Source organism: Poecilia mexicana, unplaced genomic scaffold (genome assembly GCF_051168715.1).
Source record: "Poecilia mexicana isolate PSO_F unplaced genomic scaffold, ASM5116871v1 scaffold_8, whole genome shotgun sequence".
NCBI classification, from domain to species: Eukaryota; Metazoa; Chordata; class Actinopteri; order Cyprinodontiformes; family Poeciliidae; genus Poecilia; species Poecilia mexicana.
The window spans coordinates 27228572-27251406 of NW_028263377.1; the positions used below are offsets into that span (position 1 = coordinate 27228572).

General features: G+C 42.4%; 1 protein-coding gene and 1 long non-coding RNA gene across 2 annotated transcripts; one reads left to right on the plus strand and one right to left on the minus strand.

Annotated features, from left to right (window-relative positions):
* Positions 1 to 2006: 2006 nt before the first annotated feature.
* Positions 2007 to 21773, minus strand: LOC106908156 (protein shisa-6-like). The gene is made up of 5 exons (XM_014974150.2): positions 21089 to 21773; positions 10156 to 10313; positions 2622 to 2717; positions 2168 to 2338; positions 2007 to 2074 (listed from the first exon to the last, which is right to left on the minus strand). The coding sequence occupies exons 1-5, from the start codon at positions 21643 to 21645 to the stop codon at positions 2007 to 2009; spliced, it is 1050 nt and encodes a 349-aa protein (XP_014829636.2). The 5' UTR covers positions 21646 to 21773.
* Positions 7180 to 8337, plus strand: LOC148158167 (uncharacterized). Its single transcript, XR_015763956.1, has 2 exons — positions 7180 to 7566; positions 7804 to 8337. It is a non-coding gene; the product is annotated as an uncharacterized LOC148158167 (long non-coding RNA).
* Positions 21774 to 22835: the final 1062 nt, after the last annotated feature.

The window sequence follows — 22835 nt, forward strand, 5'->3', positions numbered from 1 at the left end:
ATGACACAAACTTAACTCTTTGCTAATGACTCAACATTTGTTCTTAATGCGCTTGGTCACATAATTAACTTCAACACCAATCTAGTCCCTTCGCCGAAGCATCCAGGCAGCTTCACTCTCAGACTAATAAGATGATTCAAAGCTGAATTAACTGAGAAGAAAAACATCATCAACATTTAAAGGTTTTAATTAGATCAGAGAAACTCGAGAACACAAAGAAGGTCAGGAAGATAAAAAACGCCGAGAGGAGAAAAGTTACGACTGGGCTGAGAGAAAAGGATCGAAGTCACAGCAGAGAAGGAGGTAAAGGAGGAAAAGACAAAACAAATGAAAGAACAAACTGAATGAAAGGCAGGAGGGAAAGTAAACAACAGATGGACCAGGAAGTGGAAAGAGTTAAAAAGATTAAAAATAGGGAAAGAAAACAGGAAATGTGAGTAACTTCATAAAGGAGCAGAATCCTGTTTTCATGAAACTGAAGGAAAGAGGAAGAAACAGGAGGATGAAAAAGAGAAAAAACAAGAAAAGTTGGGAAGTAAATGAAGATATGTTCAATAAATGAGTTTATAAATATGCCAAACTAAATGAAAATCCATGAATAATTCTCAATGCAGAGTAAACAACATCCTGCATCAGATTTTATGGGATTTGATTAATTATGTTATTAATAAATATAAAATAGAGCCTAATGCTTCTTCTAACCGGCTTCCTGACAGGATGACCTTTAACCTCTGATCAACTTCCTGTCCCTGCTCCACTCCCACAGGATGATGCTGCCACCACAACAACTAGCATGTACAGAGCTCATTTTACACAATTATTGTAAACAAATAAAACAAAATAAAACACATGGAGTTAAAGAGGAACGAATCATTTGGTGACGAGCGAATTGGCAGGAGGAAACACGTCTGTCTGTCTGTCTGTCTGTCTGTCTGTCTGTCTGCAGACTGTCTGTCTGTCTGTCTGTCTGCAGACTGTCTGTCTGTCTGCAGACTGTCTGTCTGTCTGCAGACTGTCTGTCTGCAGACTGTCTGTCGGCAGACGGTCTGTCTGTCTGTCTGTCTGCAGACTGTCTGTCTGCAGACTGTCTGTCTGCAGACTGTCTGTCTGTCTGTATTTCAGACATTACCAGCATAACTAAACAAAACTCTGCTTTGTTGCTCTGCTTGTGATGTCTGACATCCTGACCCGTCCTCACGAATCCCTAACAGACTCATTCATTCACCCAGAACTGCAGCCAGACCTGCAGCCAGACTTCAGACCTGCAGCCAGACCTGCAACCGGACCTCAGACCTGCAGCCAGACTTCAGAGCTGCAGCCAGACCTGCAACCGGACCTCAGACCTGCAGCCAGACTTCAGAGCTGCAGCCAGACTTCAGAGCTGCAGCCAGACCTGCAGCCAGACTTCAGACCTGCAGCCAGACCTGCAGCCAGACTTCAGAGCTGCAGCCAGACCTGCAGCCAGACTTCAGACCTGCAGCCAGACCTGCAGCCAGACTTCAGACCTGCAGCCAGACTTCAGACCTGCAGCCAGACCTGCAACCGGACCTCAGACCTGCAGCAGGACTTCAGACCTGCAGCCGGACCTCAGACCTGCAGCCGGACCTCAGACCTGCAGCGGGACCTGCAGCCAGACTTCAGACCTGCAGCCAGACCTGCAACCGGACCTCAGACCTGCAGCCAGACTTCAGAGCTGCAGCCAGACCTGCAACCGGACCTCAGACCTGCAGCCAGACTTCAGAGCTGCAGCCAGACTTCAGAGCTGCAGCCAGACCTGCAGCCAGACTTCAGACCTGCAGCCAGACCTGCAGCCAGACTTCAGAGCTGCAGCCAGACCTGCAGCCAGACTTCAGACCTGCAGCCAGACCTGCAGCCAGACTTCAGACCTGCAGCCAGACTTCAGACCTGCAGCCAGACCTGCAACCGGACCTCAGACCTGCAGCAGGACTTCAGACCTGCAGCCGGACCTCAGACCTGCAGCCGGACCTCAGACCTGCAGCCGGACCTCAGACCTGCAGCGGGACCTGCAGCCGGACCTCAGACCTGCAGCGGGACCTGCAGCCGGACCTCAGACCTGCAGCGGGACCTGCAGCCGGACCTCAGAACTGCAGCCAGACCTGCAGCCAGACTTCAGACCTGCAGCCAGATCTGCAGCCGGACCTCAGACCTGCAGCCAGACCTGACCCAGTGTAACATTTCGGGCCCCTGCCCGTGGCCCCTCCTCCCGTGTCGGGCTGAGCAGAGTGCAGGTGGATCCGTTTGGACCTACCGTAGGACATGGGGACGTCCAGGTCGCCCTGCCAGGACATCTGACCCGATTCGTCGATGGATTGCTGCGCTGTTGAAACACAAACAGGTTTCCTGTTCATCCGACAAAATCTGGTGAATTCAAACTGAAGAGAATAAAAACAGCCTTGCTGCCTTTCACACCGTCGGCCCACAAGCTGGACGTGTTACTTTGTCTTTAGAAGTTTGTGTAAGAACTTTGCAAGATGTCACTTCAAGCCGCTGCAGACTGAGATGTCCAAGTTTCATTATGGAAAACAAAAGTCACATGGACGGTTTGTGTTCCTGAAGCAAACAGGAAGTCGCTGTGGAGCAGGAACGTCAGGATGAGTTACCTTTCAGGTGGCTCCGGCCCAGAGTGACGAACCCAGAGGAGATGAAGTTATGCATGTCCGGTCCGCCGGGCCGCAGGGTGTCCTTCCCATAATGCCCTGGGAACAAACACATCAACAGATTATTACGCTTTCATTTTATGGCATGTTCATGTAAATATTTTTAACATCTTACTGTTGCATATTTAAAAAATGCTAAAATAATTATTTTGTCCGAATTGGGGTTGAGAGATTAATAACAATGACTACAACAGTAACGGGAAGATGAGCATTAAATTCAGATTTATTCTGCTGCATTATTGTTTTTATACTTCATAACCCAACAGTCTCAGGTTGAAAGTTCAGTTTCTATTTGCTAAATTAATGCCAGTTAGCATCACATGAATGATAAATTAATAAATCAGAAAACACTGAGCTGTGTCAGCCACTGCAAGCATTCAGTATGCTGAGGTGAGGGAGTTCTTCACCGGGGCAGACAGGGGGTATGCATAAAATAGCATGAGATTAACCAATGTTATATAATGCTTCAATATTTTGCAGCATTACCAAAGAAATGTATAGCAGTGAAGCCTGAGTTGTTACACCCTGAGGTTTTCATTTAAAAACCAAAACCAAAAACCAATGGCACCCTGAGCTGGAAATCCAAACGGAAATGGAGGCTTGAGACGAAGCTCCTGGTTCACAAACAGGTGAGAATCAAACGGTGAACAAAGAGAAGTTAAAGAATCAGAATGTAACAGATGAGATTTATTTATTTTTAAAGCTACAGTCTTAAATTAAACAGAACCTCAGTTTCCTCTCCTTCCTGCAGTTTAATGGGAAGCCAGATGAGAATGCTAACCAGTGCTAGCGTGGCGCTACCGATGAATTCACTCTAAGGTGGGAATATTGAATCATCAATATTTATTACCAGAAATGCAATCAGCATATTTCAGAGCCGTCATATTCCTCCCTGCCAATCCTCCGTTTTTCTGACGTTTAACAGTTTTTAGCTCAGAGAGGGAAATATATCGGCTGTTTTTTTAAGAATAAATGTAGCTAAAAACCAACAAATAAGAGCGAGCTTTTGTTTTGGGTTTTCTTTGTGTCTGCTGCTCCACAGCACTGAGGGAAAGTGACAGAGTGGCTGGAAGGAGCTGCCTGGACAGAAGCAGCTCAGAGCTGATCATAAATCTAGACCTGAGAGCAAATTAAAAAAAAAATTTAAATGCAAGAAGGTCCATGTAATCACCGTTGAGTCTTTCCAGTCTGATTTAACCAGTTTACCAGGAGCCACTGAGAGCAGCGGATCTGGGATCGAACCGCATCCAAACCACCATGAGGGAAACGCCTGGGAGCGTCCGGCTCCCTCCTCATACCGTTTTTAATAAAACACAGATTAAAAAATTATTACCGTCAACACCACAAGTTTTAATTAAAAATAATAATAAGAAACATTAAAAGCTTCATTTTGATCACTTCCAACTTCAGGTGTATATTCTCAAAGGAAACATGAAATCATGTTGACTTCATCCTAATACATGAATTATTCCCAGGTGGAAACATGAACGAGTCATGAAAACGTTCAGACGGTTTCCTGGTCCGACACGTGACAACAGATATGTTGTTAGAAAACATGTCATGAAAATAAGCTTCTGGTCTGACTCGTCTGGTATTTCATATTCCTAAAGATAAATCTGTGTTTCCTTTAGGAAGCAGAAGGTGGAAAATATGTAAGAGTGACCTGATATTCAGCTTTGGCAGAACATTTTTGCTTCTAGAGAAGATGTTTTGAATTTTATCTGGGAACAAATCCAAGGAAACGGCTGGCTGGTTTTCCAAAGCAGTGACTAAAATCCACTGTAAGAGCAGCAGCTTCCAGAAACGAGACAAAACGTCTGAAATCCCAGCAGAACGCCTCCCACTGGTCCCAGTACAGAAACCAGTATGAGCTGCAGGGAGGATCCCAGCCTGGGAGCGTTAGCGGATGCTGCCTCCAAACCACAGAAGAAGGAGGATTTCATCAGCATCAGGCAGATCAACGCCTTCTAGTGTTAGAAGACAGTTTATAATGTAAGCAGATTAAACCTGAGAGTTTTAGAGGTTATTTTTTATTAATTGTTTTTGAGCGCAAGTTTAAAAAGACAAAAACAGAACAAGAACAAAACGGACGAAAGGAAGTCAAACCCTGTGGCTCCCAACTGGTTTTACTTTAATAAATAAAACAAACGCTGCCTTTAAATGTTTCATTTGAACATTTAGCTGAAGGTTTCAGCCCCATGTGACAGAAAAGTACAGCTGAAAAGTTTATATGCAGATTTTAAGTGAACTTTTAAAACGTTACAAAAATAAAGAAGCAAATAAAATGTGTTTCCATCTGCAGGTTGGAGCGAATCAACCAGGGTACATAAAGCGTGATGTCATCAGATAAACAGGAAGTAGAAACCAGGATGGAGCACAGGAACGTGGTGCCATCAGATACGTTGTAATTATTCTGGTGACAGAAATCTGACTCGATCAGTCAGAGCAGGTAAATATTTTATCAGAACGTTTTCAGTGAATCTGTTTCCATCTCTGCGTCGGTTCAGTTTCTGTAAAAACTGATTTCAAAAGTAAGGAAGTCATTTTGAATGTTGCCATCAACCTTTCCTGATTTTTAAAACCATGATGGAAAACAGTTACTGCGTCGATTCAAACTTGTTTTACGTCAGAATTACAAACCTTATTTCTATTTCCTAAAAGCCGCAGAAAAAACAAAGATTTATTCATCAAGCCTGACTTCACGTCCTGAAGCCTCTCCATGCTGAGGGTTATTTTCCATCTGGACCCAAACTTTAACTTCCTGCTGGTGTTTTCAGATGCTGCTTCAATATTTCAACATTTTGTTGTTTCCTCCTGATATTTCATGAAGTTCTCCAGTTCCTCCTGCAGCAACACGACCCAAAATACACCAAACACTTTCAGCTGGAGGAGAAAATGGTTTGTCAATTTCTCTTTCCCTCCTAACATGCAGACCTAACTTCTCTGTCACTAAATATTTTTAAAATATTTCCCAGATGTGAATCATTTCTTATCCCGAAGTTATTTTTCTGTTTCCATGTCTCACTCGAGCGTTTTAGCAGAATTTATAGGAACAAACATTTTCCATGTACTTATTTGATCAGTTGTCACTCGTAGTAGTTTTTACATTTTGAAACGTCATGAATTTGCTTTGATTCAGAATTAATGAGTCTGTTTAAGCTAAAGCACTAATTTATTGAGTTTCTGTCTCCAAATATTCATATTCTGTTTTAGTCTTCCTCAGAAAACGATCCGTGTTTCAGGAGAAACCCGTCGGCTGTGATAAATATTTCTTCACTTCATCAATTCTTTGTTTATAAAATTGCTAAAATGTGTGATGTGAGTCACGTCTCTTCATTAGCACCTCAGATTCAAACACACTCATTACGTCAGCCTGCTGTTGTCTCAACAGTAGCAGGACAGAAAGATGCACTTTTTAAAATCCTCTTCCTTTAATATTTCATTAATTTTGATTTATGGTTTTCTGTTGAGTTTGGTCTGTATTTCTGTTCTGATTTGAAACAGAAACAGCTCAGTCATTTTATCAAACTGTTGGATTAGGAAGAATTAAAACGATTCGTTATAAATCAGTTTCTGGTTTTTTCTGCTGTAAATTCTTCAGATGCTGGAGTTTCATTTTCCTACTGAAACTCTGCAGTTTGCTTTGGTGTTGTTGTTGTTCAGCTATCAGACTAAAAGGTAACATTTAATAAGAATTACATTACTACTTAATATAGAAAAAAATACAGCAATAAAAACCCAGGAAAGAATTAATGTCTTAATCTGAAGGAGCGTTTGGGGTTAACTAGTTAGATAAAATATCTCTGGTCTGAAATCTGAACAGAATAAACACATTATTATTACTACTACTATAACCCCAGGGCTCTGTGTTTGCCTGTTTGCTGGTTTTGTTCTGTAAATGTTGTGTCCGGCCCCCTGCTGTGTGCAGCTCGGATGCTAACCCACCGCCTGCTAACGTCCAGCTGCTCAGAGGATTTCTACAACTTTCTCCTTCAGTTTTGTCTTCAGAAACTCCAGATTTACATGACCTGATGTAACCAAAGATAACTCACAGTATAAGCAAACTGATCAGCACCGTTTTTTTAACGGCTTCATCCTTGCATAAAAGGAAATAACCAAAATGTTACAATCAAAGCCTTTTCCTTCCTTCATCCTGTTGAGATTTAGTGACGACACTTTCGGCTCAAATTGCTGAATAAACTTTAAATTTGACCCATTAGTGTCTCCCTCCGTCATCGCCTCTAAACGGAGCGCTGCTAAGTGACGTCATCGTTCTTCTGCGCATGTCCGACGCATTTAACAACCAGGCAGAAAATAAAAACAGATTTCTATTAAAACATTTTTTAAAAATCTGATTTGAGAATCAAGACCTGCCGTAAGCGCAGCAGGATACGTTACGTTTTTCATTCCAGTTTAACCAGTTTAGTTTCAGGTTAAATAATTCATGTTGCTGTGGAAACATATTAGAAAGCTCCCGGTCTGTGTTGCATCATCTCATCAGGTCAATAGAGCTTTGGAGCGTGACGTCACTGCTGTAGTCGGAGGGGTATCAGCGCCATCTTAGGGGTCCATAGACAACAGTCTCGCAGTATAAAAAAAAACAGTCTCGCAGATTTTTTCAATCCAAGTTACTTAAAATAATTTAACTATGGTACGAACTTGCTACGTTATTGTCTGTAATGTCCGATCACACGACTGAAACGGTAAAAGGATATAAGACGGACTTTGGTTTCACTATTATCCTGCTTGGAAACAACGTGAGGAGGCTAAGCTATCGGTGCTAACGAAAAGAAGACGAATGTCCTGGTATCAGCGGTGACACGTCTTGATATCACGTTCTCCAAAATCCCCAGATACCTACAAGTTTCCTCCAGACATTTCCTTTCTGGTGAGTGTCTAAATTTGCTTTGTTGGTTTTGTGTCATAATGTTGTTCTATGATTTTGTCCGAGTGTTCTTACGTTCAGTTTCTGTTGTTTAGCTCGGGCTAATATTGTTTATGTAGCATAGTCCGAGTTTTGTCAGTGGACATCGAGGTTATTACATTATTGTGAAGTAAACTATTTTACTAGTGTTATCAAATTTACAGCTTTAATAGCGATGTGTTCTGATATGTCCTCTTAAAGGCAAACCGACGTATGAAATGGATGAGCTCAATCCTGACTGGGGTCCAGTGCTGAATGTGGGTCACTGAGGTAAACGCCACAACATCGGACCGACAGGCGCGTCAATTAAAGAGGCGATACAGCAAAACCATCAACAGGTTACTGAGACTGATTTCATTATTTACCCCAGAAGAGATAAATAATGAAAACACAGTAGCAGAGGCAACAGAAGAGGAGCAAGTTGGAGAGGCTGAGGAGGAAGGAACCCCAGGAGAGGAGCTCAGCAAGGCTGCAGACTCTGAAGAGGAACAGGAACCATTTGTGTTGAAATACAGTTGGAAGTGGCTGTTTTCTCTCATTTAATAATTTAATGTATTAAACATTCATGAATCGTTTGATTCAAGCACTTCAAGTTGCATGTAAACGTGAAGAAAAGAATCACATTTTAAGTAACAATTTGATATTTAAATATTCAGGTAATAAACATACATGTAATGAGATTATATTTTTAAATAAATATTTTATGTGATTAAAGTAAACAATTATATAATCAGACATCTGTCAAGACACTGGGTTTTTGGGTTTGTTTTGCTTTTCATTTTATTAACTTTGTGTTTCAATTCACTTAAGTGGTTCATGGTATTTAGTGTAGTTAGAATAATATTATTGCTTTTCCTTGTTTGTCTGAGTCCATGTCAAGCCTTCTTTAATGACTATTCTATTTTATCCTTCTAGTTATTTCTTATTTCAGCCTCCCTGCAGGGTTTCTAGTAATGTTTATTTCTTAATTTGATCACCATAGGTTCAGTTATTCTTCCATGTCTGAGTCTGTATCTTTCTTTAGTAATTCTAGTTGGGTTATTTCTTTGTTTAGATCTTCTAGTTTCTCTTGCTCTGTGTTCCTTAGTTCTTATTGTTAGATCAGCCTTGTTTCTACATCCACATAAAGTAAGTCCACTGCCTGCTGCATTTGTGTCCACCGCCACATCATGACACAAACCAGATGAAAGAGCCCATCTTTAAACATTTAATGTGTAATTAAACAATAAAGGTGACAAATTTTATGAAATAGACCACACTTTAATAAATATTTGTTGTATTTAACATATTTCAGGTAAGTGAACATGTAATGACATAGATCCTGGCCTAGAATTTTATGCAATTGAACATTACGGGTAACAAGTGATGATCTTCTGAGGTAATACATTTTATGAATTTTCTTTTTTTTTTAAATATAATTCTGGTTAAAAAATAAAAAAGGGGTCAAAATGGAATAAAAATATGCCTAATCTATATAGTTTAATAGAATAATTGTACACAGATTTTGAGTTAATAGGTTACATGACCTACAAGCTAAGAAAAATAAAAAATTTTGACTGCAGAAATAGCTAAAAAATATATAAAAGGTGTTCAAATGTAATAAAGGTGAGTGTGCCTCATCTATACAATCTAGTAGAACAATTTCAAGCAGATTGAGTTAATGGGACACAATTTGGAAGCTACTGAAGAAAACATTTAATATTAAAATTATTGAATATGACTTAAAATTTTAATAGAAGATAGTGTGCCTCGTGTAATAGCATGAATGTCCACTTTTTGGTATCAGTTGGTCACAAGACAAAGCATTTATGCACAGGAGTGTTCGGAAATTGACAGCAGCAATGTGAAACTCCGAGAACTTGTGGAGAGACTTAAGAACAGCTGGCCGAAATTAGCGTTCATAAATCGGATCAACCTTGAGCTGAACGTCTCTTACTCCGTGGAGCTCGGTTTATCCAGTATCCAACTTGAAAACAACTTTACTGCGGTTGGTAACACAATGAAAACACCGGTGTTCTGAATAGTTTGTTTTGGTCTGTGGACCCCAGACATGGCGCCGAGCGACGAAAACGTCATATCCTGTGACGTCAACTCCAAAGCTCTATGTTTGAAGCAGCTGCTGATGAGGAGAATGATGATAATGAATCTGGGACGCCATTCTGGGTCAGTCAGGAAGTCCGCTGATCCCAGGAGCCGATCCGGAGACCGGCCGGAGAAAACCGGAGAAACGACGGGAAAAACCGGAGAAACGACGGAAAAAACCGGAGAAACGACAGAAAAAACCGGAGAAACGACGGAAAAAATGGCTGAATTACCTCCAGACTAGAGATTCTATTAGCCACCGAGATAAACGGAGGAATATCAGCCTAGAACCGATAATTAGTGGACTAAAGCAGAACCAAGAACCATTTATTTCTTATTTATTGCCATGAAAATGAGGGAAACGAATCAATAAAAGTAGGAAAAGATGCAGCAAATGAAAGCAGGTAAAGTTTTCAGCACCAGATTATCGTGGATTTCTGCGTCCAGCTGATGAATCTGCTGGTTTCCTACCGTGGTTGGACGTCTTGGTGTGGACCGGAGTGTAGTGGTTCTTTGAGCTCCTGACCGGCGTCTCGTCTTTGGGAGAACCATCAATGGCCGCCATGTTTTCATGCTCAAACTGCGAAGCTGAAACCGGGCCTTGCTGCCTCAGGATGTCCGCCAGCGCTCTGAAAGGAAATCACACATTTCATTGTGTTTTCGTTGCTTTTCTGTCTGCTTGTTCTGTCTGGCAGAGCAGGATTTAAAATGCCAAGATGAAGCAGGAGGAGAAATAAGACGCTCCACTTGATAACGTGGCAGCAAAAGTTGCTTTAACACAAAGGATAAAACACAGCTAGCATGTAGCTTCGTTACTGCAACAGCTAATTATCCCTCCACTAAAGCACAGCCTGTTCAAAGTTAACATTTATCAATAAAATGACTTTTTAAACTTTTCTGAATATGTAAACCTGGAATATTTGGTTTGAGACAATCAAACATTTTCTTAAACTTGTATAAAAATGTGCATTTTACACTTCAGCTCACAAACTAAACCTTAGTGATTAATCACAGAGAAAAACCTGATGACATTTGAATCGAATGACAGGACGAGTACATACAAACGATTATAAATTCCTTTATTTCAAATGTAACGGAGAAAGAGATAAAGGCCAATATCAGAAATCTGCCTCCAGACTTTCAGAAAGAGAAAACAGAAAACTGAGAAACCACAGCGACAAACAAGAAGTGCAAATAAATCCATAAGAACTTGAACTTCACTGAAAAGTCAAAGAACTCGTTAAAACCGAGACATTGTTTTAATGTCTGGGAGGAAATCCTGACGACAACCAGAGGTTGAGTGGAATTGGGTTTTCAGTAAAACCGAACAAAAGCAGCAGAAAATGACTCTCCTTCTCATGAAGCGTGACACGAGGAAAAGTAACGCCCAGATTCCCAAAGCCGCGCCGACAGGCTCTGCGTTTCCTTAAAGGAAATAAAAAGGGCAGCCTAACTGTGTCAATGTCAGCCTAATGCAAACACACAGTCCACTTCTCCATAACTTGGTGACTTTGGGAGATATTGGGAGTATTAATAGCATTTCCCTTCCAGGGCGAGCTCACTTTCGCCGTTTCCTTTTTGCAGACGGAGACGACCTGATTTCCTCGGTCCCAGCTGACTGCCGCGTCGCCACGCGTCGCGCTAAAGAATGGAGACAAATCAGGAAGATGGAAAAGCCACTAAACAGGTTTTCATCCTGTGGAGCTGCTTGGGAGCCGCGTTTGAAACGAAGCGATCCCAGGAGTTCGTTTCCTCTTCCCTTCTTTCCACCTCATTGATTGTTCCATGTTTAAGTCAGATTTAGGGCTGGACTTTGACTAGGCCACTGAAACACCTTGTTTATTTCTCATTCAGACTTCCTGCTGACTCAGTTTGGGTCAGCTGACTGTAGGACGGAGCGGCAGGAGAGGAGGTCAAGGTCACCATGAACCCTCAGCGTGAGGCGTTCAGGTTCAGAGTGAGGCGTTCAGGTTCAACGTGAGGCGTTCAAGTTCAACGTGAGGCGTTCAGGTTCAGCGTGAGGTGTTCAGGTTCAGAGTGAGGCATTCAGGTTCAGAGTGAGGCGTTCAGGTTCAACGTGAGGCGTTCAAGTTCAACGTGAGGCGTTCAGGTTCAGCGTGAGGTGTTCAGGTTCAACGTGAGGCGTTCAGGTTCAACGTGAGGCGTTCAGGTTCAGAGTGAGGCATTCAGGTTCAGAGTGAGGCGTTCAGGTTCAGAGTGAGGCGTTCAGGTTCAACGTGAGGCGTTCAAGTTCAACGTGAGGCGTTCAGATTCAGCATGAGGCGTTCAGGTTCAACGTGAGGCGTTCAAGTTCAACGTGAGGCGTTCAAGTTCAACGTGAGGCGTTCAGATTCAGCATGAGGCGTTCAGGTTCAACGTGAGGCGTTCAAGTTCAACGTGAGGCGTTCAAGTTCAACGTGAGGCGTTCAGGTTCAGCGTGAGGCGTTCAGGTTCGGCGTGAGGCGTTCAGGTTCGGCGTGAGGCGTTCAGGTTCGGCGTGAGGCGTTCAGGTTCGGCGTGAGGCGTTCAGGTTCAGCGTGAGGCGTTCAGGTTCAACGTTCAGGCTCAGCGTGAGGTGTTCAGGTTCGGCGTGAGGCGTTCAGGTTCAGCGTGAGGCGTTCAGGTTCAACGTTCAGGTTCAGCGTGAGGTGTTCAGGTTCGGCGTGAGGCGTTCAGGTTCAGCGTGAGGCGTTCAGGTTCAACGTTCAGGTTCAGCGTGAGGTGTTCAGGTTCGGCGTGAGGCGTTCAGGTTCAGCGTGAGGCGTTCAGGTTCAGCGTGAGGCGTTCGGGTTCAACGTTCAGGTTCAACGCAAGGCGTTCAGGTTCAGCGTGAGGCGTTCAGGTTCTGCGTTCGGGTTCGGCGTTCAGATTCGGCGTGAGGTGTTCAGGTTCAGCGTGAGGCATTCAGGTTCAGCGTGAGGTGTTCAGGTTCAGCGTGAGGCATTCAGGTTCAGCGTGAGGCATTCAGGTTCAGCGTGAGGCGTTCAGGTTCAGCGTGAGGCGTTCAGGTTCAGCGTGAGGTGTTCAGGTTCAGCGTGAGGCGTTCAGGTTCAGCGTGAGGCATTCGGGTTCAGCGTGAGGCATTCGGGTTCAGCGTGAGGCATTCAGGTTCAGCGTTCATTTTCGGTGTGAGGTGTTTGGGACCAGAAATGTTTGTTTTTGGTCGGTAATCTCTGCTCTATCTGCTCTTTGACCTGTTGTCTGTCGGTTGCTATGGCAACGGGTCCGTCTGTAGGGTAGAGCCGACACAGAGAGAAAAGGCGGAATAAAAGTTGTTGGAGCTATTTTTTCTTTATTTCTTTGTCCATTTGAATTTTGTTACTTTTTTCTTAAATGTCTATTTTTTTGTATTTACAGTTTGTTTGTAGGTTGATAATTGTTGATTTCATTAATTTTTTTTGTTTAATTATTTTTCTTATTTTATAAATTTAGACAGGAAGTAATGTGGGTCAGTCCACTTTCTATAAGCTAGGGGCCTGAAGGACCAGCAGGCATTTGGGTTTGGGGCCGATGGTTTTTAAGAGTGGTAGCATGAGAACAAATGAAAGTTTGAACTCTGTAATTGGTGAAAGAGGAAAATAAATCACCAAGAACAATCAATAAGTTTGGACGTTGAACCTTGTTTTGCCCATGTCCAGAAATTGGACCCCAGTGCCTCAGTAGTGGCTTGGTGGAACTTTTATTGGATGTTTGGCTTGGCAAACAATCAGATGTGGTTCTGTCTAGTTTGGTTCTTCACCTGTTTATCAGATTTATTGTAGATTTATTGTGGCGCACTGCAGCCGCTGCAATTCCTAAAAACAAGCGACAAAAACTGAGCTAATCCCCCGTGTTTGTAAAACGTGGAGATATTGGTCATCAAATGGCTCCTACAGCATATTTAACCCTTGTGCGTGCGAGGACTGAGGGTCCTCGCAAACTTGTATGCGAGGACCCATACAAGTTTTATGGGTGTGGGGTCGGTTGGACCCCATTTGTAAACACAAGGGTTAAAATAAAACGATTGACCAATATTAATAGAAATTCACCCATTCTTGCATCTTGACGGAACTAACAGACACTAAACTGTCTATAGATTTGTATCATGGAGAATCTAATTTCTAATCTTTATTTTAAGTCGTATTTCAGTGATTCTTGAGAATAGGGACAAAATGGGTTTTAATTTTCCCATATTTTTTTTTTATTATTTCTCAACCTTATGTATGCAAATATGACAAATAATGTTTAGAAAATATGAAGATGCTAAGGTACAGGCTCCCAGTTGCGAAATTTTTTTTAAAAATTACATTTTTAATCGACCTGACCCAGAACTTTGTCATCACCATCTGACAAAAATAAATCTAAAATGATTTTTAAAATACCCCATTAGTGATATTTTACTCAATTTACAGACAAATGCTTCTCAAGAAATAAAATAAATATTATTTAAAACAAAAAACAAGAAAAAGTCCATCTGATGGAGTTGACAGTGCATGACGGAGTTGACACAGAACTGAAGGTGGTGACAAACTAGTGAGTAAAATGAAAAACTTGGTACATGTGAAGTAATGCAATTCATGTAAAATACATTAAAATGAATTAGTTGCACAATTAAGTGAGATTTGACAACAATTTCACTGAAAGAGTCAGAAAAACTCTGACGGAGTTGACGAAATGCCAAACTACCTCAATTTATATGATGTTATTCTGAAGGAGGCCATATTGTAGCTCGTCAGGTCCATGAAATCTTTACAGTTTACCAAAATTAAGCTTTTATTTCACAAAATTTCATCAAAGTTTTGAAAATTGTCAGTTATGGAGTTGACACATCATGGTTGTGACAAACAACTTAGGAATAAAACAGAAGAAAAAACTAAAGAATAACTTAAGCTAACCGGAGCTAACTAGCCCTCCTAGCAAAGGAAGAGAAAAGACAACGTCATGGGGTCCTCAGAAGTTCTGGTGCCCCCCAATAATGCCTGATTTTTTTTTACATTCTTTTCATTTCTGACGGTGTTGACAAAAACTAAGGACAAATTTCAACGGAGTTGGAAAATATCTAAAAATTATTTTTAATTCAATTTATCGATACTTTTATAATTATTTATATGTCTACTTATACTTAATTGTCATAATATATAATTTTAGTATTTCTTTAATTGTTTTAAACTATAAGAATGTGTTGAGTTCTGCTCCTGGACAAGGGCTTTTACAGGCATCATCCACCGACTACAATGTTTAAAATAAAAAAATATTCAGCAAAAAAAAGAAAAATATACATTGTTGTGCTCACATGACCCAGGTTAGTTTAGTTAGATATTTGAAAAAAATATATTTTGTGTATATTTTATTCAAATTTCATGCTTTATCCATAGGACCTGTTTTGTCCCTATTCTCAAGAATCACTGATTTAATAGTATATCTGATAACAAATGATGGCGCTACTAATATTCTCGTGACAGATTTCTGCTGGTCCTATATTGGAATAGAAAGGTTTTCTGGACACAATGAACCACATAGTGACCAACAGGCGCTGTCCAGTCCATATCAATTAGCAGGAGTATGAAAGACGTAAAAATAATTAACTATACTACATTAAGAAATTGTATTTAAGCCTCGGTGCTCCATGAAGCTCATTTTGAAACATCCATCCATCCATCCATCCATTTTCCTTCACCCTTGTCCCTCAGTGGGGTCGGGAGGGGTGCTGGTGCCTATCTCCAGCTCACGTTCCGGGCGAGAGGCGGGGTCACCCTGGACAGGTCGCCAGTCTGTTGCAGGGCATTTTGAAACAATGCAAGTTAAAAACAGTATTTTGCAATAAATAAATAAAGTAAATTAAGTCTAATGTTATGTCTATGTAAGCTAAACGTGAGAATGAGATGTTATATATATATATATACATATATATATATATATATATATATATATATATATATACACTGCCACCCTTGAAAAAATCCCTGTCCCCCTCTTGCCATAAGTATTTTTCTAGATCCGCCCCTGAAAAGCAGCTTTATAAACCAGAAAATAAGAAATGTGAAACAACCCAGAAATAGTTGTGTTGAGCATCTTGATCATATTTTTATAAATTTCGATGCTGTAGAATCTGCTGTTTTTGCAGAGCAGATCCGTTTTACGCTGTGGAATATAAAACCATAGAAACTAAGATTCCTTCTTTCAGCTCGTTAACCAGCAGTGCTCAGCAGTAGGTGTGGGAGGGGGGACCGTCAGGAACCGTTTGTGCTACAGCAGCTGAATGTTCCCCTTGATGATGCAGCAGTAACAGGTAACCATGGTTACCGCATGGTACCGCGACCGGCCCGTTCCTCCTGGCCGCCAACAGCAGATTTCAAAGATTTTAAACTTTCTTTTTAACGGTTCCCCTCAGTCATCTCCAGCTTCATGAGGATCTGCACAGAATGAAGCCGAAGCGTTTAGTTTGGTTGTTTTATGAGATTTGACTGAAATGAGGAAACTCTGGATAAGTGACTCGTATTCCTGCAGAAATATCTGTTTCAGCCGAAGGCTGGCTTCTCCTTTCACACCATTTTTCTGCTGCAATTAGGGAACAAAAGCCCGGCTCCTCGCCGCCGCCAGGCATAAATTGCATTTCAGTTTGCACTGCAGAAAGTGATCAATACGACCTGTTCGAGTCGCAGCCTCGCTCACTATTCTGCCGTTTTCGGTGAAGGTCACAGAGCAAACAAAGGCCGACGGACAGAGGCTCAGTATTCCTCTCACACAGGCTGAAACCTACAGCAAAGCGCCGGAAATGAACTCACCTTTTAGGAGCCAAATAAAAACTAATCCTGTGATTCAGCATCTTTACCAAAACTGAAAATATGTAACTTCATAAGAAAAAGGGATGTTACTGAGCACAAAGGTCGTCTCCACTCTGAAGTGAAGTTTCTTCAAAACGTGATGCTGGTTGTTCTTCTGGCTTCAAGCCTCATGACTCCATAGAAAAACTGCTTCCACTCCTAAACCGACATTAAACCCAAACCTGGACCCGGAGGAAACCCCAGAGTCGGTTACCAGCGGCTGGATGAAGACGCTTCTGGCTGAGTAATCCCTGACATTTTGAGAACAGCAGGCGGCTGATCCGCCGCAACAACGGCTGATTGTTCTGAAATCATTTAGTCCAAATGGGCCACAGAGCAGGATGACGCTGATGGCTCATGAATAAAAGCAAGAAGTACATGACTAATATTTACTGCACCATACACACACACACACGCACACACACGCACACACACACACACACACACACACACACACACACCTTCTCAACTCTGGTAAAGAAAATCCAACCTTTAATTTGACTGTATTTGTAGAACGGTGAGGGAAAAAGCCCAAAGTTTAACAGATTTAAATCCTTTTTACCTCCAGAGCTGCACTTATTTTCCTCCTCCAACATTTCAAGAGGTTTGCAGTGAACAGAGAGACGATCTGCGTCCGTCTGAGCAATCTGGAGTTTTAGGATTCTGGTGTTTCTGACCAGGTTTCAGACAGAACATTTCATGATGTTTGTGACTGGAAGTGAATTTTAATAAAGAGGAAACTTGAAGCAAGCAGCTTGGCAGACGATGGAAGGAAGAATCCAGAGAGAGAAAATTAAAAATGAGAAGCTAAAATGCAGAAGCAGGAGTGGAAGATGACAGGAGAGCTAATCAGAGGGAAAGTGGTGCAGCTGTGACTCAGAGAAAACAGCAAAGCTGAGAACAATTAACACGAAGGAGACGAACCAAGGAGCCATGATCTGGAAACAAAAGGAGAAAAATCCTTAAAAAGAATCTAAAAATGAAATGAATTCAAATGCACAGGAAACAGGAATCGACTTACGTATGGTAACACTGTAGTGACAATAATAAACAGAAATACACAGAGTATGGCAAGACCTTTAAAACATAAATAAACCTCTTTATGCAATGTGATTTCTATCATTTACAATGTTTTGGTATTTCAAGCATTTCATGATGAATTTGACTTGTTAAACTTTTCCAGAGCCTTTGGAGGTGAATTAGGCCCACAGCATCATGAAGTCATCACCGTACACAACCAGAGGCTGACGGGGTTTTTCCACAGATTCATGTTTTGTTTTGAACCAGATCCTCATGGAGCGTTTCCTGCTTTTAACTAAACCATCACAGAGTGAAGCTTCATCAGCTCTGATTCCTTTTAATATTTTAATTCTCTGCTTTTGATTTGGATAATTATGGCATTTTTCTAGAATTATTAAAGTTGGGCACTAATCACATTTTATACTGAGTAAAGGTGCTGCAATGAAAGGTTTTACTCCGGTTTGTGAGCGTGCTCCTGTGACAAAAAATACATTTAATTTAGGGGTTTTGTACATATTTACCAAAATTATTATTTTTATTACATCTGTGGTTTTAGTCTAAAAATAATGCAATTAATCTTTTTTATTTATTTCTATTTAGGTTGTATTTTCATATCTGTTTTTGAAAAACCACAGCAGAGCACAAATAAATAAAACCGATTTAAACTCCAGTTATTTTGATCTGTAGTTTGTAGTTTGTTGTAATTCTCTGACTGGAACAAAGTTTCCAGTTTATTAGATATATGCGATTTCTGAAATGACTAGTCATGTATATGTTGCCATGGCAACCGTTTCCTGTCTGCATCCAATTAGCTGGAAGCTCAGTTTCCCTGAATGCTCCTGAACGCATCACTCAGGTTCCTGCCCAGAGTGTGGATAGGTTAGCCTTTTAGCCTCTGGGTCAAAGGTCATCCTGTTCTTAGTCTTTTCTCATCCTTGTCAAGAGATTTCAGCTCAAAGCCACCAAAACTATTTCGGTTTTACAGAATCTTATAAACTGACTGAGTTTTGTTCTGATCCGTTTGGTGGCAACGATCATCAGGAATCTGTAGGATCAGAAACAGAACCAGAACAGAACCAGGACAGAACCAGAACCAGAACAAAACCAGGACAGAACCAGATAATAGACTCAGAACTCAGCAACAACAGGAAGTAAGAACACACAACAGGAAGGGTCAGACTTACCAAAATAAAACAGGAATCTAGACACCTCTAGAAAAAACTCAACGACCCAAAAGTGATAAAGTTTGGTTTATTTTAGAACCAGGAAGAAGACTTTTCTGTAATTTCCTGTCCAACCATCACAAACGTAAACATGTGAAAACTTTCCTGACACTTTAACTGGACTTGATGTTTCAGTTTGATTAGATGAAGATCGAGGTTTTCAGCAACAACCTCTTCAGGTGGAAAAGCGTTTCATTCCCCCAGCGAACCATGAAAGATGAGGACAGGAACCATTTCATCCCCAGGAACCATTTCATCCCCAGGAACCATTTCATCCCCAGGAACCATTTCATCCCCAGGAACCATTTCATCATCATGAACCATTTCATCCCCAGGAACCTTTTCATCATCATGAACCATTTCATCCCCAGGAACCATTTCATCATCATGAACCATTTCATCCCCAGGAACCATTTCATCATCATGAACCATTTCATCACCAGGAACCTTTCATCACCAGGAACCATTTCATCCCCAGGAACCATTTCATCCCCAGGAACCATTTCATCATCATGAACCATTTCATCACCAGGAACCTTTCATCACCAGGAACCTTTCATCACCAGGAACCATTTCATCCCCAGGAACCATTTCATCATCATGAACCATTTCATCACCAGGAACCTTTCATCACCAGGAACCATTTCATCCCCAGGAACCTTTTCATCCCCAGGAACCATTTTATCACCAGGAACCATTTTATCCCCAGGATCCATTTCTGACACCTCAACATTTTAACGCGAATGTCTGCTGGCCTCTGGCTAACGCTGGAAACAGATGACAACGACTCAAAGCATTTTACTAGACCAACAGAAACGCTTCAAAGGACACAAAGTCAGTTCTCACATCGCAGTCCAGAGCCAAATCCTGCAGCGAACTGGAAAACAGCAGCAGAACCAGAACCATCTGGGAACCCAGAGGACGGGTTTCTACGACTTCCATCTGACTGAATGATCCCCTCAGCATGCAGATCCTGCTGACCACCGACGGTTTGATTCAGCAAAACGTGAAGCTCCAGAGCAAAAATCAAACTCTGTCAGATACAACTTTTATACAAGAAGACTGAGCTGTGCTGTTGAAAACAGCTTCATATTTCAGTTATTGACAGTAAAACAAACGTATGAAAACATCAGTAACATGATAATATTTAGAAAACGTGAACTCTGAAAAATGTCGGCTGATCAGCATAAAACAGAAACTGTTAGAAAATGGATTAACCTCTTCAGTCTCAACTGGACAGTAAAAAATGAGAAAATAAATGAACCATCATCTGATCCTGGAAAAGAAAAACTTTGACCAGAAAGAAGCTGAAAAAGTTTAAAGTTCACAGTTATAAAAACTGGACAATAATTTAACATGTTAAATATTATCAGTAAAAATATTATCACTAATATTACAGTGAACTCTTAATAACAATATAATAACAACAATAAAGTATTTTCTCCACCAGCAAAATTAAAAGCCAGATTTCTGTCAACATTTTTCAGGCTTTTGTAACAAACATGAATTGATTTAAACCTTTCAGACGCGTCAGTCAGCAGCAGCTCCAGCGCCTTGTTCCTGAAGTGAACCGGGCTGCGGTTCTGGTCTGCAGGAATCACTGAAACGTGATTAAACCTGAGGGTCCGGTTCAGGATGAAACCGGGAGGAGAAGTCTGGATCAGCGCCGCCTGCTGTGGGTTCAGCTGCTGCTGACAGGCTCCTCCCACCTGGACAGTCACTGACCGGCTCCGGTTCTCACTCAGAGAAAACTCAGAGGTAACGGGTTTGAATAAGTGAAGAGCAAAAGGTGAAGGTCCAGTTCACGTTTACAGCTGCACACTTCAACTGATCAAATTACCAGACGATACAATAAAAAGTCTGGCATCCATTTACAGTCGTCCCCCTTTATTCCTATGCACCTAAATAAAATCCAGACAAGCAGCCGGTTCTCTACCAGAAACATAAAACACCAAACATCTGATCCAACAACCAACAGAATCAGAGGAGAACCGGTTCACCGCAATGCATGATGGGAAACTAACGCAGCCAGTAAAACGGAGAGGATCCAGACTGAAACCAGGCTGCTGGTTCGACTCCCAGCAGGACGACAACCCTAAACAGCCTCAGTGCAAACCTACGCATCTGAAATGGCCTAGTCAAAGTCCAGACTATATTTTTTAAAAATCAGTTTTTATTGCTTCAGATTTGCGCATCTAAATTTGAATCTTTAGATTCGCATTGAATACACATACACGCCACACTTTTCAGATTTTAATCAGGTTTTCTGTGCTTCAGTAAAACATTCAGTACTTCCTGTTGGTCACATGAAATCAGGATGCTGAGGTTTGTTAGTGGATATGAACCGGATCATCTTACCTGTGAACGTTCATCTCCTGCGGCGGCTTCGTGGCTTTATCATAAGCAACTTTAGCAAAAATCCCAATGGCGATGATGAGCGCGATGACCCCGCAGGTGATGTAGACCGTGGTGTTGGTCTGGTCCAGCTCCGGGTCGTAGATGTCCCCGGCGGGGGTCGGGGTGGGGGACGGGACCTTGACCCACTCCGGGGTGTTGTAGTTGTTGCAGGACTTCTGCTCCAGCCGCTTGCCGCGGTCCGCGCAGCAGAAGCGCAGGAAGCAGCTGCCGCAGCAGAAGCGGTGGTCGGTGTTGTTGCAGGAGAACTCCTTGTCGTACTGGCCGCTCACGTCGTAGTAACCCCAGCAGGTGTCGTGGGAACCCGCGGACGGAGCCTGCAGCTGGGTGACTTTCCGCGGGGCGGCGGCGGGCAGCGCGGTGCTGTTGGCGGTCACCTCCTTCGCCTTCGGGTTCCTCCTCGGCGGGCTCTTGCTCCTCTTGCTGGCGGTGGCGGCGGCGCACAGGACATTCAGCGGGTCCAGGGAAATGAAAAGCAGCAGGAGGTGCTTCATCCCCATCGTTTGAGGACGCGCTGGTGTCGGCTCGCTGACCTCCGCTCTGCTGCCTCTCTGGATGTCCACCTCTTACCGAGTGGAGCCTCCGGCGCTCTGCTTCACCTCGGCTTCTCTCGTCTGTGCCAGGCTCACACCCGCGGACCCTGAGTGGCTGATGGTTCCCTCATTAGACATTTTCTGACTCTTTGGGGATCACACACACGGGCCGTTTCAGGAAGACGTTGAATTATGAAAAGTTTCTTTTCGGAAAGTCTCTGCGTAAAGAGCCGAACTGAGCCGATGTCCTCTGAGAAACCTGCGTTTGTTCCGCAGATTCTCTGGATCTCTCTGTGGAGAGGTGAGAGGCTGTCAGTTAGTCTGATCTGAGCCCGTTAAAGACACAGTGAGCGCAGAAAGTCCTTCAGCACCACGGAGAGCGATGGATCAGATGAAACGTTTGGATTTCTTTAACATCTAAACTAATTTATCTGTTTAACTCCTGATTAAATCTGCGCTTTTATTAATTCAGTTCTCACTTCCTCTGAAAACCTGAACCCTAACTTTAACGCTCCTCTAATAAAAGACTAAGCAAATGAAGACGGATAAGCAGCAGAACAGAAGAAGACTTACAAGCCTCGGAGGTTCCGGAAGCGCCGCGCCGCCTCAGCTACTGAATCAAAGCTCCTCCGCAAGACAAGAGCCAAGACCTCTCCTCCGCTCCGGCCCGCCTCCTCTCTCTGCGGACGGCCCTCCGCCCGCGTCACCAGCTCAGGTACCCCCGTTAATTACCCCCCACCCCCTTCAGCCCCACTGCCCCCCCTCCTCCTCCTCCGGGTCCCTGCAGGTTTCACTCAGTAACTCAGGAAAATAAGTTTTAGAAAAATGTTTTGGAGGAGAGGAGGTGTTCCTCTAGATGCGCAACGAGTGTGTGTGTGTGTGTGTGTGTGTGTGTGTGTGTGTGTGTGTGTGTGTGTGTGTGTGTGTGTGTGTGTGTGTGTGTGTGTCCGGGGTTCTGAGGTTCGGGAATCAAGTTGTAAATTGATCAGCTTCTAATCTAAAGACGTTTTAGGACCTGAAATAATTTTGTAAGACTTTGCAGCTGAATTTTGGTTGGTATAGAAATGAGATTTTGATAATTCCTCATTTCTTTGGCAGACAGACAGAAACCTGAAGCTGCTGCAGTTAAATGTCATCATTAATGTTCAGATGTTTTC